This window comes from Microplitis demolitor, chromosome 10 (assembly GCF_026212275.2).
Source record: "Microplitis demolitor isolate Queensland-Clemson2020A chromosome 10, iyMicDemo2.1a, whole genome shotgun sequence".
NCBI lineage: Eukaryota > Metazoa > Arthropoda > Insecta > Hymenoptera > Braconidae > Microplitis > Microplitis demolitor.
Window position 1 is genome coordinate 11,062,690 of NC_068554.1, and position 15,777 is coordinate 11,078,466.

Here is a 15,777-nt window from a genome sequence, read left to right on the forward strand (position 1 = left end):
GTTGGCTAACAATGTTTTAAGAAACCTCTCCAAAAATCAGCTAGATTAAAAATTTCAAGAGGTCGCTCACGAATTTTGGAAATATCAAAGTGATCGAAGTTTGAATTTTTTATTTCAAATTTAATTCTTTCTCGTGGCAGCAATAGTTTATAGTTGTGAAATCACGACTCTGCTGAAAATTTAAGCCCAAAATTTAAATATTTAAACCTCGCTCAACAATTTTGAATGTTTCTGAGTGCTGTCTTTTGGACGTTTTCGAGTGACCCTTGAATATTAATAATAAAGCTTCTCGATTTTTTCGCCATCAATTTACATCACAATGAATGAAAATATAACCTAAGAAATAGAAATAATAAGTTATTTACATACTTTTTTATTTTTTAGTTCAATTTTTAGGTTTTTTCGCTTATTCAAAACTTACGAAACTTTACTGTTTAAGACTGTCCTGTATATTTTTGGTTATGCAAAAGTTATATTTTAGTGAAATGACAACAATTGCATTATAATAAAATACAAAAACTTATTTAAAGTATAAGTTACATATTATCAGTTAATATTCAAAATTCTTGAGCGCCGTTTAAATATTTAAATTTTGGGCTGAAATTTTCAGCATAGACATGATTTTATAAATATAAACTAATGCTGCCACAACAAAGATAAAATATAGAAGTAAATAATCCGAATTTCAATCATTATTGATATTTTCAAAATTCGTGAGCGACCTCTTGAAATTTTTTATCGAGCTGATTTTTGGAGAGGCTTCTTAAAATATCGTAAGCCAAAAATTTCCATGAGAGACTCGAAAAAAAAAATAGTCGATTTTTTCAATCCACCCTAATACATATGTTAGATTGATTAAACAAAATTTAAGAGTATTTTTCTTTTTTTGAGGATAACCTTTGAAAAGTTTTAGTAGTATAACAAAAGACGCTAGATAAAATTTGATCTCTAATTTCATATCAAGTACTATATACGTGACTATAATTTTTCATTTAATTGCAATAGAAAAAAGTTTCAGTAATGAACAATTCTTGGAGAAAAAAAAACAAAATCGATTTTAGGTTCTAAAATTACCACTATCAGTATTAAAAAAAAAAAAAAACAACTACGAAGAAAAAGACTATAATCTAAAATTAATTTATAATCTAACAAGTAACTTATGTAGACCTACAATTTATTTAACTTCAAAAACAACTATTTGAGCAAAAAAAATATGTCGTTTAAGTTTAAAATTAATTTAAAAATACAATTTTATTACAGTTGAAATGATTTAAAAAAAAAAGCCATTCGGCGGCCAAAATGGAAGTAGATTTCATGATATATATATATATTAGGGTGCTTCGTTTCCGGCGAAAGTATTTTTTTCGTTGCTCATCAAACAAAATATTGTTTTTTATGCTAAAACAAGAATTCCTGCCAAGTTTGAGCTCTTAATTCCAATCGTAAGTACTTTCCATTTGATTTCAAATATTTCCCATTTAAAATACAAGTAAATTAAATTACTTTTCTTTTAACTTTCTAATACTCAGTTGCGTTTTACGATATCGACGCGGTTTTGGTCGTAGATTCTAGGGCATTTGGTGTTTTTCAAAAGTGTCCGTAGTAACTTAGCTGTAATTCTAGCTGTTTCACTTGTGTCCGCTACGGAAGTCATTTTTCTTATGAAATTGAAATTTATTGGCTTGCAGAACGTGAACCAATAGAAGTACACTGAAAATCTTGATAGGAATTCTGTAGGAAATTTTATTACCTTCAGAAAACGTCATATGAGTCAAGTCGCTAAAGTCCATAGTTTCCGAGTTATAGTGATTTTAATAATTTAAAAAATAAAATATCAATTGTCATTTTTTTTTTAATATTATATTTTTCAAATTATTAAAATTCCTACAACTCGTAAACTATGGATTTTAGCTACTTGACTCATGGGACTTTTTTTTTAAGGTAATACAATTTCCTATAAAATTCCCACTAACATTTTCAGTGTACTTTCATTGGTTTACTTTTTGCAAGCCAATAAATGTCAATTTTATAGGAAAAATGACTTCCGCAACGGACACAAGTGAAACAGCTGGAATAAAAGCTAAGTTACTATGGGCACTTTTGAAGAACACCAAATCCCCTACAATTTGCGACCAAAACCGCGTCGATATCATAAAACGTAGCTGGGTAATAGAAAGTTAAAAAAAAGTAATTTAATTTACGTGTATTTTCAATGGGAAATCTTGGAAATCGAATGAAAAGCACTTAGGATTTGAATTAAGAGCTCAAACTCGGCAGGAATTTTTGTTTTAGTATAAAAAACAATATTTTGCTTGATGAGCTACGAAAAAAAAACTTTCGCCGGAAACGAAGCACCCTAATATATATATATATATATATATATATATGAACGTGAAAATTAAAGCTGATTTAAAGAGCTTTTAGATGCATTTTGTAGTAATTTGATAAGTTGTCACATTCAAAAGTTATTGAAGAAAGAATCAGTAAAAATCTGAATTTTTGATATTTTAAAAATTTAAAAATGTTCTATCTTCAGAACTAATCGACCGATTGAGCTTATTTTCGAACTTAATCAAGTTACTTACAAAATACATATATACCAAGTTTCAAGGCGATCGGTTGAAAATTCTGGCTATATTCAAAGTGACAACCTGCATAAAATTAGTTTTTAGAATAGTTATAAATTTTCAAAATCATTTATCTATTAGAAAAATATTTAAATCAACGAGTTGTATAGTGAAAATTGAAGGCAAACAAACTAAAATAACTTATCTCTTGCCGTTGAAAAGTTACATTCAGTTAAATCAGTCAACAATTTTTGTTTGAGAAATTTCCACAATTCCAAGTAACCATAACTTCTAAACTTATTGGCCGAATTTGCTCATCTTTGAACTCATCCACGGTAATCGTCCATAGAATAAGTATACTGAGTTTCGTTAAGATCGGTGTAGAATTGTGGACGCTATCATAGGAGAATGGCGCGTCATATATATATATATATATATATATGTATATATATATATATATAAATACATATATAAATTTTTTAACCAATAGTGTTTTGGAACCTACTTGACTGAATTGGACAGAAAATGTTAAAATTTTTGTAAAGTTGCGTCATGGGGACAAATACAATAGCTAGATTTTTATAAAATCTACTAAAAACCTACAACATTTTGCGATAAATACATAGTGTCGTTTTTAATCCCAAAAAAAAAAAAAAAAAAAAAAGACAAGACAAAGTTCGAAATTATTCCAACTTGAATCTTGAAAAACTTTTTCAGGATTTAAGTTATCAAAAAATTGTTAAACACATCTTTTTTTGTACAGCGTTAAATTCTCTACAAAATGTGCAATGGGAAACTCTTTACATTGCTTCGTCGTTGAGCCATAAAATTCAGAAGTGATTGAAAAATTTCAATCAAGAGGTACTTAACATCGAATTAATGGTTCAAATTTTAACAGGCGTCTTTTGTTACATTACTGAAACTTTTGAAAGTGTGTCTTCGAAAAAAAAAAAAAAAAAAAAAAAATTGTCAATTTTTTTTTTTCAATCAGTCTAATATATATAGCATTAATAAATTCAATTTTAAAGTTTAGCGACTTTGTAGGTATTTTTATAAAAAAACTGAATATTTAATGTTATTATTTTTTTTACTGTCACAGTACTTATGATGCGGTTAATTATATTCTCGTCATAATTAATTCTTAAAAATTTCCTCCGTGTTTTTTTTTTTTATATTTTTACTCAATGTTAAAACGATACTACGCCAATAAAACAATAAATGACAAAAAAAAAAATACTAGTAACGTACAGTAGATTCAGTTATGGATTTCTTCTTTTTATGATCTGATGTACGTGAGTTGTTTATAATTTTAATAATTTTTGACGAGAGTATGATATTTGGAATCTACACAAGCAATTGTATAGTCTTATTTATTTAATTATCAAATAAATAACAAAATATAATTTTTTTTTCTTCATATGAAGATATCTTTTTTTTTTCTTTTATCTTAACAAAAGAACAATTAGAATTTAATAAAGAAAAAATAGGTTTCGTAAATGTAAAAACAATTTACCAGACGTTTGCAACTACCTCCATATCTATTTTAAGATTTGCAGATTGTCGATGCAAGAGACAAAGGAGTTCCTTGTATATGTAATCTCAGTAGTCAATTTGGTTTTTCAAACTTTTGTCGAATAAATAATTGTTACTTTTCATATATATATATATATATATATATGTAGACATTCACTTAGAATCAGAAGATGGCAAACGACTGGCGTATTTTCATTATTTATATTTTTTTATTCAACTTAATTTTATTTATATACGTCACGATATATAACACGCAAAGAGATTGACTGCAAGATTATATTTATTGCTAAAGCTACATGGGCAAAAATATGAAGTTTCATTTAATGAGAATAATTCTATGTTTCTTTGTTAACTGTAATCACTGGAGTTAATATCGAATAATTTTTGTTGATTTAAATTTTTCGCAGATTAATCTACGCGATAAATGCGCTCTGATATAGATTAGTAAAATTACAATTCATATTCGCGAGTTATATTTCCAAATGTTCTAGTCTTAAAATATAATAATATCCTAATAATTTTTTTTAAGAATCATTATTATTACATAGTTTATTTAACTTTTTTTTTTTGTTTATAATTATCTAAAAATTGTCTGTGAAAAAAATTTGCCACAGACATGCAGTAAAATTGCTCTACCTAACGTTCATTAACTATTCACATACCTTTTGTTAATAATTTTTTCTTTTTAACAATAAAATAATAATTTATTGGAAATTTAATTAATATTAATTGATCTAATTGCATTGAAATTTTTGTTTTATTTTAAGTTGAATTATTCAATGTCTTCTGAATAGATTTAATAATTTTTTTTTTCGTTAAAATATGGCTAATTATCGTATGAGCGATTTTGGATTAATAATAATTTCATTTAAATATGATTAAAAAAATTTTTCCTCGTGGACAGTTATCACGTTCGATTTAAAAAAATTTCTGAGAATCATTTAGATTTTTGACTACTTATAAATACGAGCTGCGAAGTAATTTTTTATTCTTCATGCAGCGTAAATAGAGATAGAAGATTAATTTATTAATAACTCGTTAACTCGCGAGTCGCAAGGATTTTACTCATATGAGTAATTTAATTGCTATATACGACATTGAAAACATATATACAAACAAGACATATGTATATATATATATATATATATATATATATATATATATATATATATATATATATATATATATAGTTGATTGGATTTTTTTTACTAAATATTTTTTTCTTTTACTCCTATGGATTATTATTTGTGTTGTATTTGATGTTGTGTTAGGGCGTAATCACGAGTATGTATTTAATCTTGACCATAATAAGTGAATAATTTTTTTCTTCCAAGATAATTAAATATAAATATATATGCTATAGGATCCAATAGAAAGATTTGGACGTGCGAATTTTTTCCACTCCATTTACCCCGAAAAAATGGCAATCCTATACATAGCTCAATTGAGAATAATAAAAGAAAAATTCCTTATTCTTGTTAACAAAGGAGAAACAAATTGACTTTCTATTCATTACTTTTTTTTTAGTTTGTTTTATCTTTTATCTGCATAATACGTTCGATCTTACCTAGCAATGAATAGTCTATAATATATAGCTTTGAAGCATCTATATTACCAAACATCCATGATGCGTATAAGATTGTTTTTCCTTTCTTAGTTAAATTTTTTTGATTTATGTATTAAATGAATAATATTATAATTATATCTTTCGTATGCTTAAGTCCATTGAGATCAATATAAAATTCTTGATAACAAGCTGAACTTAACGTTAATTTCGCAAAGTTGCTGATTGTGTATTAAAAAGTGATCAATAAATTACTGATCATCAATAATAATCATTAAGTTTTGATAAACTATGTGGATTAACAATAAGTCGTGACGATTAATATATTATCAATAGTTATTGTAATATAATTAAGAATAGTAAGAGTAGAGTAATAAAGTAATCGTAGAAGTTGATAAAGGTATAAGATTGTAGAAATGATAGTTAATTAGCTAAGACCACGATATAGTTATAGAACGCAGTTGGGGGTTAACACCAGCGGAACGGCACTGCACGTGGTCTATCAGCGCCTTCTTTAACAAGCGGTTTGTGAAATTCACGTCCTGGTCTTGAATGAATAGTTGCCCAACAATGTTCACAATAGTACTAAAATCATTAAATAAATATAATTATTGTATTTTTTGTTTTGACTAAACCTCCTTCATTTGGGCCACTGATAGATAGAGTGAACTAACATTCTTTCATTAATCGAAATAACTACACTAGTTACTCGATAAGTGATAAAATATATTTAAAGTTTATTACAATGTAAGTATATTTTTATAAATCAATCCTAATTAATAGTAAATTTAATTTAAATAAGTTTTTTTCTTTGGCTACATGGGTAAATAAATCTCGATGGGTAATCTCCATTGATTTTTATGGTACTTTTAATAAGATACTTATAAGTTCCCATTTGAAAATGCCTGATATCAAAATATGATTCAAATCATAATAAATAATTCTAAACTATCAAATAATTTAAAATCATATCTCTTGTAGATATTTAATTAGATTCAAGGATACTTGAAGAAGCAGTCTGTGATAAGAATATTTACCACTGAAAATTAATAGCATTAGCTACCATTAGAAATAAACTTCAATTGCTCAATTAATTTGAAAGATTCAATTTTTAAGTTTTTGTGGGTTAATTCACTATACCTCTCAGGGGATAATTTATTCATGATAAAAAAAAATAAAAAATTGAATATATTGTACCTGAAGACAGGTGACATTGGCACAGAAGAATGGCGCAAATTTACCACCACATCGTTGGCCCTGACACTCATCACACATCTGATCATCCAAAACATATGGTTTAACTTCAACCTGATAAAGAAAAAAATTGTAATTATTTATAAAACAAATAAATTGAAATAAAAAGATGATACATACCCTTTTATCGATATCACCATGTTGTAATTGAACAAACCGAGCTGAAATAGCACTGATATAACTTTGCTGATTGCTAAAAGCAACTCGTCCAGCACCTTTAGGATACTTCAGCTCCGGGTCGGTATCAATACCTGCATAACAAACGCCACCATAAAGCCGATCCATGATCATTGCCAATTCAACGGCTTTCAAAGGTCTTGGTACACCACCCACAAAAACAGTTTTACGTGGATCGAGTGTCATTGAAGCGTCAAGAACAAAATCTGCGTCACTTAAACGCCAAGGGCGTATTTGTACGGGTTTATCCTTAATTGTCGGTGAACTGACACAGAGATACAGTTTATCATCGTCTTGGATACAAGCGTCAATCAATTGCTGCACTGAGCTTTCATCCTAATAAAAAATAATTCATGAGTTAGAGCTTGATGAAGAAAAATATCTGTTTGGCCGGGTTATTGAATACCATAAAAATTTTATGAAAAAAATTACTATGAAAGAAAATTAAAATTAATAAAAACAAACATTAAAACTGGTATCAGAATTATTTGTAAATCGTAAAAATTTTTACTATATTGCGTGGCATTTATTTTAACAAATTAGACATTGATATCTCAGAAATATGAGAATTTTTTTTGTCTTCAAGAAAAGTTGTTACTTTTTTCTTTTATGCTCTCAAACGGACGAATATTCTTATATTTTTTGCATTGGCACAAACAAATGGAAATTCATAAAAAATAAAAACCTCGTTTTCTAAGTTATAGAGTATTCCATCGAGTCTCGAATATTATCATGCATTTAGTTTTTGCTTGAGAGAAAAGCTTGAACAAAAATAATTAAAAATCTGTTTGAATATTTATTAAAAACATCTTGCAGAGTAGCAATTTAATAAAACTTTACGGCGATTGATTGTGCCTGGTACTATTATTTACTTCATTTAGTAGCTTACTTACTTTATTTAATAGAACTGTTTATGCGAATGATTAGAGTTAAACACTCTTCGTGAAAGCCGATTGCAAAAAAACGTTATTAAATTTTAGCGATAGAAAATAGTCACATGAACAGGACAAAATCATCTCATAATTAGAACATAATAAAAAATTAAGGGTAAGTACAAATCGAATAATAAATAATATTTCTCAAGCCACAAAAATACGACCGCGCAGGATTACAATATTTAATTTTAAAGTTTATCAAATATTAATATTAAATCTATCAAAAATTGTAATGTTTCATTATTATTAATTTGTTGTTCATCTGTTCAATGATGACCCTAATTAAAAGAAACGATTCAAAACAATTCGAAACGATTAAATTTTTATACTATTTAGATATAAATTCACCATTGAGTAAATCGTTTTGTTCAATCAGAGAACCTACATTTAATTTTTTTTTTTATAACTTTTTTTTAAATTCAATTTACTTTGTTTGGTCTATAATAGTTATCATTGCTTACCTGAAATAAAAGGAAAGCGTAACCTTTTGGGGGAAAGTATGACTTGCTTTCTGCTTTGTGCGGCCAATCGACAACTAGTTGTCCAAATCGACGGAAACTCGCGGTAATTTCATCTGTGAATTTCCCATAGAAATAAATCATTATAGCTTTTTTTTTAATCAGAATTCTATCTTAGGAGTTAAATTGATTTTGATTTTTTTGTTTGTATAAATTGAAAATGATTTGAAGCGTGTAAAGTAATTAAATAAGTTTTTAAACCACTAACAAACCTTCATCAATGTCAGGTGGTAAACCACCAACGAAGACTTTCCTTGAGAAACGTTCACCAGTTTCACTGCTCTGACTATGAGGACTGCTACGACTTGGTGATGACAGTGGTGCTGCTTGTGTCGGATTCATATTCACGCCTACACCAACTCCGACACCAACACCATCTAGCTGCCCTGCGGTTGGATCTTCTAGTAAAGTTCCACTTTGGTCTTCAAGACCAGGAAAAAATGGAGACTTACCTATTATTAACAAATAAAATAAAAAATTTTTCATTTAGTTACAAAAACAGCAGCAATAATTTTTTTTTTTATTTACAATTACATAAAATTGTTAGTTTTTTTTTCTTTTTCTTACACGAAAAGAAAAAAGAAAAAAACTACATAATGAGTAAAAATAGATGTCGATCTTTTCGAATCTAAGAACCATTTTTGATTAAATTTTAACATACTTCACAAGCGAATGAATCTGAATGATTCATACTTGTTTCGCAAAAATTTAAAGGATTCATAAAAATCTAAATTTGATTAAATTTGGAAATCATTAGTTTCGAATAATTGAAAATGAAAGATGTTTTTTTTTTCAAGCCATCTGATAAACCCCTTCAAACCTACTTGATCGGTCAATTGCATAAATTAATTAGATCTGTCTTGATAAATGTATTTAGTTGTTGAAAAATTTATACCGTTAATTGTAATTGTTTGCAAGACATCGTGTCACAAATTTAACTAATTCTAAAATTCTGTCAACAAAATGTTTTGAACAGATCAATGGATTTAAATTACTTTTGTCGCAATCTAGATTGTTAATCAGGCTTTATATTTTATTAAACGTTGAGGATTGTTAAAAAAAAAATTAAACTTAAATAAATTAATAACTTTTTGTTTCTTTGTATTTTTCTTAAAAACTCAAATATTATTAGGTTAATCAATGTATCAAATCTTAAGTTGAATTAATTTTTGTGATTGTCGCAAGAATAAATTAAGCTGGTTAATTATTCACGATATTTCATTAACAAGAAAAAAATTATTAATTTTTAGAATCCACAATTTCTTATTGTATAAAATTTACAATAAAAATAAGAAAAAATTTTTTTGTTTGCAAAATTAATCAATTTCTGAAATTTTTATATTTATTTTGATTATTCAAATCCATAAGCAGAAAAAACTCACCAAAATGACGTCTTATAGGAAATCTAGCTCGTTTTATAAAAGTCGCCATGGTAAATATTATTTAATTAAACGAATTTTTTTTTTTATAGCATTTTATTTTCTACAATACTTATAAAAAAAAAATCAGACTATCATCAAATCGTAGTTATTATTAAATTGGTCGTCAGGGGGAACGAGAAATGTAGGAAGCATCGTGCCTGTATGCCCCAAACGCAAGAAAGAAGCATCAGATTATTAATCGTTTATAGAAAGATAAATGAAAAAAAGACAAAAAAAAGTTTATTGCAAAAAATACATGACTAAAAATAATAAAAAATCAATTGTCTTTAAAGTTACATTTATATTTTATTATTAAAATAATAATTTTTTTTTCATACCTCTAGTATAAATAGTAAATATTCTTCCATAATTAAACATGATAAATAAATATATCGTTTAATAAAATTAAAATAATTTATGCCACTGATTTAACAATTTAATAAAATATTGTAATTTTTTACATAAAAATAATCTTTTTATGTTATTTTTAGTTAAGATGACACGCTTTTCAGGTTGTATTAATGATAATAAATAAAAAAAGTGACTCGACGACAATCAGTAGACAAACGAGTGTTATGTTACGTGGACAGGGACGGACAACCACACGTTGACGTCTTGACGACTTGACGTAGGATGTAGAGTTTAGAATTCGGAGTGGGGAAAAAAGACGTGCATCAGGCAATATAGGATTACACATTTTTACTCTGTTTCACGTTTATAATATTTTAATTTTAACTGATGGGTATGGTCTGCAGTTACGAGAATTAGTAATTCACCGAATCGTTAAAGTAAGAAAAAAAATAGTGTACGTGAATTCCTGAAAAAAATATAAAATACAATCCCAAGTTTTTTTTTCATAAGAAATTTAAATATATGAACATATTTAAATAATATACATTAAATCTATTAAAGATAAAAATCTTAAATTGTTTCTCGACAAATATCTTTAACTGTTTTTAAAAAAAAAAACTATTAAAAAATTATCTAAAAATGTTACACTTAATATTATAAACAAGAATGGGATCTTCTATATAAATTGTTATCAAAATTTCAGCTTTTTTCATCCGATTCTTCTAAAACAACTCAACCGATTTGAATGTTTATATAGTTTTAAGTAAACGATAGAGCTTATTAAAACTTAGATCTTACTAAATTTTAAAATGAATTGGGCAAATTATTCAAAGATTATAAGAAAACAATTTTTAAGTTTTATAGGATCTATATCTTAATAAACTCTTTCAATTACTACAAAATGTGTTTTAATTGGTGGATATCAAAATAAAACATTCGTTTACAAAAACAAGCTTTTTTTATGAAAATTATCGAAATAAAAAAAAACACATTTTAATATAACACGTTTTTAAAATGGACTGAAAAGTATATAATAATATCTCTCAGCCTTATGAAGATTTAAAACCCCATTCAGATTTCGAACTTCTTACAGATAGTCCTGAAAATTTGGAATTATGAATTTTTAATAGCTATGAAGATACTTGCAAGATTTGAAACAAAAAATGTGTTGCGCATGAAATACATAACTGTAAGAAGTGTAAAGAGGAGCTATAAATCGGAAAATTTATACATCGGTTCATATCATTTTCAGCGCAAATTAATTCTTGATTGAACTATTAATTCATAGCTATGTCCAATTAATTTTTTTTTATTAATTTATTTTATAAATAAATTTACGAAACTCCTCTTTACAAAAACACGCGAAAACGTAACGTCAGTTTTACCACCATTTATGCGTATGAAAGTAACACGACGATTTTTGCAATAACGATTGACGAATAAATAAAAACTTGTCGTCATTTTCCACCAATGACAACAATTTAATTACTCCCATCCAACATCAATCAAAAGTTGTTAAATAGCCTGAGTACCATGGCTCAGGGCCTTAGTTGTTGATCAAATTTTCAGATCTCGAGTCCTACGATCCGCGTAATACGGGGTCGTGGTTGTTGGTCAGATCTTTAAATTTCGAGTCCTAAGGTCCGCGTAAACGGCGTCGATAGCCCGTAATCTTATTGCAAAAATCTGTCCTAGAGAAAGCAATAAGTAACCGTCCTTAATAAAAGGTACTAGGCCGATATCATATCGAGTAGCGGTATTATTTTGTTAACAGCGGTTTATCTTATATTTAAATTCAGTTAAGTTGTAAATTGATAAAGGTACTAGGCCGATATTTTCATATCGTGTAGCGGTATTATTTTGTTATTTACAATTATTATAAAATTAAGTCCGGCTCGATCGAATAGTGACACAAAAAGCAAGTGTAATTATTTTCCGATCTCGGGTCGAGATAATCTGCGCATAGAAAGCCATAAGGCTAAATAAAGACGCATATATTAAAAATAATTAAAAATAATAATAATCAATTAAATGGTTTTACATTTTTTATAAGTGAAATTCATTGTAACAATTATAGTGTATAAGTGCTGTAATTGAAAAGTTGAATAAAAAGACAAAAGATCAGAATCTTAACTTAGTGAGTTCATTTGAAAATAGCACATAAGACTTTATCCTACAACCCCAGCCGCGTCCATTCCACCAAATCCATCCGGAGGAGGCCGATTGAGCTGCAAAGTTCTGGAGGGATAATAACCTGCCGTGTTAGAAGAAAGAACCAGCTTAAGGTAAGTGAGAGACAATATTAATATCTTTGCTCTCTATTGATCGAGTAATAAATGTAACGTGACCAAGCTCGAAGGCGTTTGGGTTCACACTCTTTGAAAAACCCACATTAAATAATAAATATAGGAAGTCAAAATCTTCCTCGTATTCTTTATTGTAGTCCGCAACCTCCATATCGCTCGTTTAATTTTTCTATCGCTACCAAAGGGGGAAATCCCGGATAATTAATTTAAATCGAAGCGGCGGACATAACAGCATCAATTATCTGTTATATGCGCCGCATGCATTTCGTTTTAAATCACAAGTATCTTCTTTATAGTTATAGTAAAAAATCACAATCATAAATTTTTTGGACTATTTATAAGAAGTTCGGAATCTGTATGTGGTTTTAAATCTTCATGAGGCTCTGAGAAATTATTTTATACTTTTTAGTCCGTTTTAAAAACATGGCACATTAATTTTTTTTTTTTATTTCGATAATTATTTTCTGCTTTTTAGTATTGTGTGTGTGACATTTTGAAATCGATTTTAAACACCTTCGTAAGATAAGGACAGAGACATGCGGCAAATATCAGGTTTATTTCCATTTCTTTTCATTTGATATTTGAAACAGAGAATCGTTATATCTACACAGAGAAAAAAATTAAAGAATTTTTACTAAGTTTGAAAAAAAAAAATACAATCCGAGAAAGTAATCTCAAAATGTTAAAAAAAATCGGTCTATCAGTTGACCCTGCGGGCCAGCCCCAAAACTTTCCGCTGTTTTCGAGCTCGGTGAGCTCGAAAAAATTGTTGTGAATACATTTTCAAGCTCTTCGAGCTCAAAAATATTTTTGTATGCCGTTGTTTTTGAAAAAAAAAAAAAAAAGTTTTTTATCATTTATTTCTTCAACGATATCTCTCGAACGAATAAACCGATTGAGACGGTTGAGGTAGCAATCGTCGCGTTTTATTGAGTTCTGAAGCGAAGAGCGAACCAGATTTTGAAATTGATTTATCTAGTCGTTTTGGAGAAATTTCAAAAAAAACCAAAAAAAATTTTTTTTTAAATTATTTCGGTCGCGGTTTTTCTTGAACGAATGAACCAATTTTGATGGTTGAAGTGGCATTCGACGGATGAAGTTTTAGAGCTGATTAGATTTTGGAATTGATCCATCGCACAAATTAAAAGTTATCTAAATCATTATTTTTATTATAAGTTACAATTTATTTATTTAAATTAATTAATTTTTAATGTCTGTTAATGCGGGTCAATATTTATTTATTGATCTATATATATCTATGCTTCAGGTTAGATTTCTCAATCGCATATAAATTTTTGGAGTAATTTGGAGAAAGATACATTAATTTGAATTAATTTTTAATTTATCTGGGTATTTTTCAGAAAATTTATTTTTCCGAGGAACTGATAATTTTAATAACCTCAAAACCTAAAATTTTAAAGTGACGGTTTTTTCAAAGCTGCCATGTTTTTCTTGGATCTCTAGTAAAACTGGCCAGTTACTTGAAAAAAACTCGATATCCCACTGGCCAGTTTCTGGTTTAAGTCTAGTAAAACTGGCCAGTTACTAGACAAAGAATCGATTTCATTTCTACTAGAGATCTCAAATAAAAAATCACAATCCATAAAAAAAATTGCGATGATTAGTACACGGAAAGAAAATTCCACTGAAATTTACGATGTTAACATCATAATCGTGGACTAGACTTTCAATGGCGTCAATTTTTAAATATCTTATTTCCAAATTTACTATAGTCTTTGTTAAAGTTACGATGTAGGTTATATCCCAAGTCGAAAAATTTCAACTTTATTTCAAACTGAATAAACTGCTAGGCAACAGTTGAAAAAAATTAAAAGTGGCTATTTAAAATACATTGTAAAATGAGTCTGAACTCAGACTGAATGGTCGTCATATTTCACTTTTCAGGACCATCAGGCTGAAATTAAGCTTGAAAATAAAATCAATTAGTCAGGCTCTTCAGCTTGAAAATAGTTTGAAATTAAGGCTTTTCAGGTTGATGTTAGGTTCCCCGGGTAAAAAAAAAAATAAATTTGTTTCCCTGCCGAAATTTGGCCGACATTAAGTTAGAGACGAGGATCTATACTAATATTATTATTATTATTATTATTATATTTGATTATATAAAATAAAAATGATTGTAATTATTTAATATTTTTTTAATTGCCCGGGAAAAATGAATTATATACGGTCACATATGGACATCGGCAATACATGGCCGCGTATGACTGAATATGACCATATTTAATTAAATTAAAAATAACAGATTGTTTTATTCTTTTTTTAATTTTTTGTTCAATCATTTTAGTGATGCAGAGATTATTAGATATGCGAATAGTTAAATAGAAATTCAATTACTAATGCTAATCGTATTAGAAATTTTTAATTCAGAGAAAAAACGCTACACTTATCAACGACCGCACACGCATTAGTGGGATTCAGACCCGCCGGGACCCTACGTACGAAAGACCGACGCTTTAACGACTAGGCTACGATACCGACAGTGCGATTACTGGGCAGAAGTCTAGAAAAAGTAAAGAGGGTAAAAAAAACCGAATATTTAAACTTTGGGGAAGGGGGGGGGGGGCATTTCGCCCCAAACTTAAAGATTTTTAATTTTCAACAGGCGCGACATATTAAGATCAAAAACCTGATAAGGGGCTACACGGAGAAATAACATTAAAGAACTTTTACTAAATTTGAAAAAAAAATTACATTCCGCGAAAGTAATCTCAAAATGTTAAAAAAAAAACATAACTCAAAGTAAAAATTACAACATATTATTTACATGGAGAAAAAAATGTAGTAAATTTTACTAAAGAATATGAGAATAATTACTAAATTTAGATAGTAATCTTGAAACGCTAATGATTATTACGAATATATGCATATAATTATTCGAAAAAGTGACGAAGCTGTATTAATCAAGGAGTACTCTAGTTCATAAAACAATGGTTAACGTAAAATTTTTCGAAGAACACGGAAATAAGTAAAAACATTTGTAATACAGTTCCGTCGCTTTTTCAAATAATTATATGAAATTTTTCAGTTCCTGTAATGGTCTTAACTGTATCGTATAGAAAATCTGATGTTCTTTTTGTTCGGAAATAGTTGCTTCTCAATAAATAAAAACATGTATTATAACTGCTCATAA

The 15,777-nt window shown here is 27.9% G+C and overlaps 1 protein-coding gene across 1 annotated transcript in view; it reads right to left on the minus strand.

Annotated features, from left to right (window-relative positions):
- Positions 1-3,898: 3,898 nt before the first annotated feature.
- LOC103574268 (cytoplasmic polyadenylation element-binding protein 2) overlaps positions 3,899-15,777 on the minus strand; it is a 185,855-nt gene continuing 173,976 nt past the window's right edge. Inside the window, exons 4-8 of the mRNA XM_053742168.1 lie at positions 8,761-9,000; positions 8,492-8,604; positions 7,039-7,431; positions 6,862-6,972; positions 3,899-6,249 (exon numbers count right to left, since the gene is read on the minus strand). Of these exons, the coding sequence (XP_053598143.1) occupies positions 6,133-6,249; positions 6,862-6,972; positions 7,039-7,431; positions 8,492-8,604; positions 8,761-9,000 (974 nt within the window). The 3' untranslated portion in view covers positions 3,899-6,132. The remainder of the gene's footprint in view (positions 6,250-6,861; positions 6,973-7,038; positions 7,432-8,491; positions 8,605-8,760; positions 9,001-15,777) is intronic.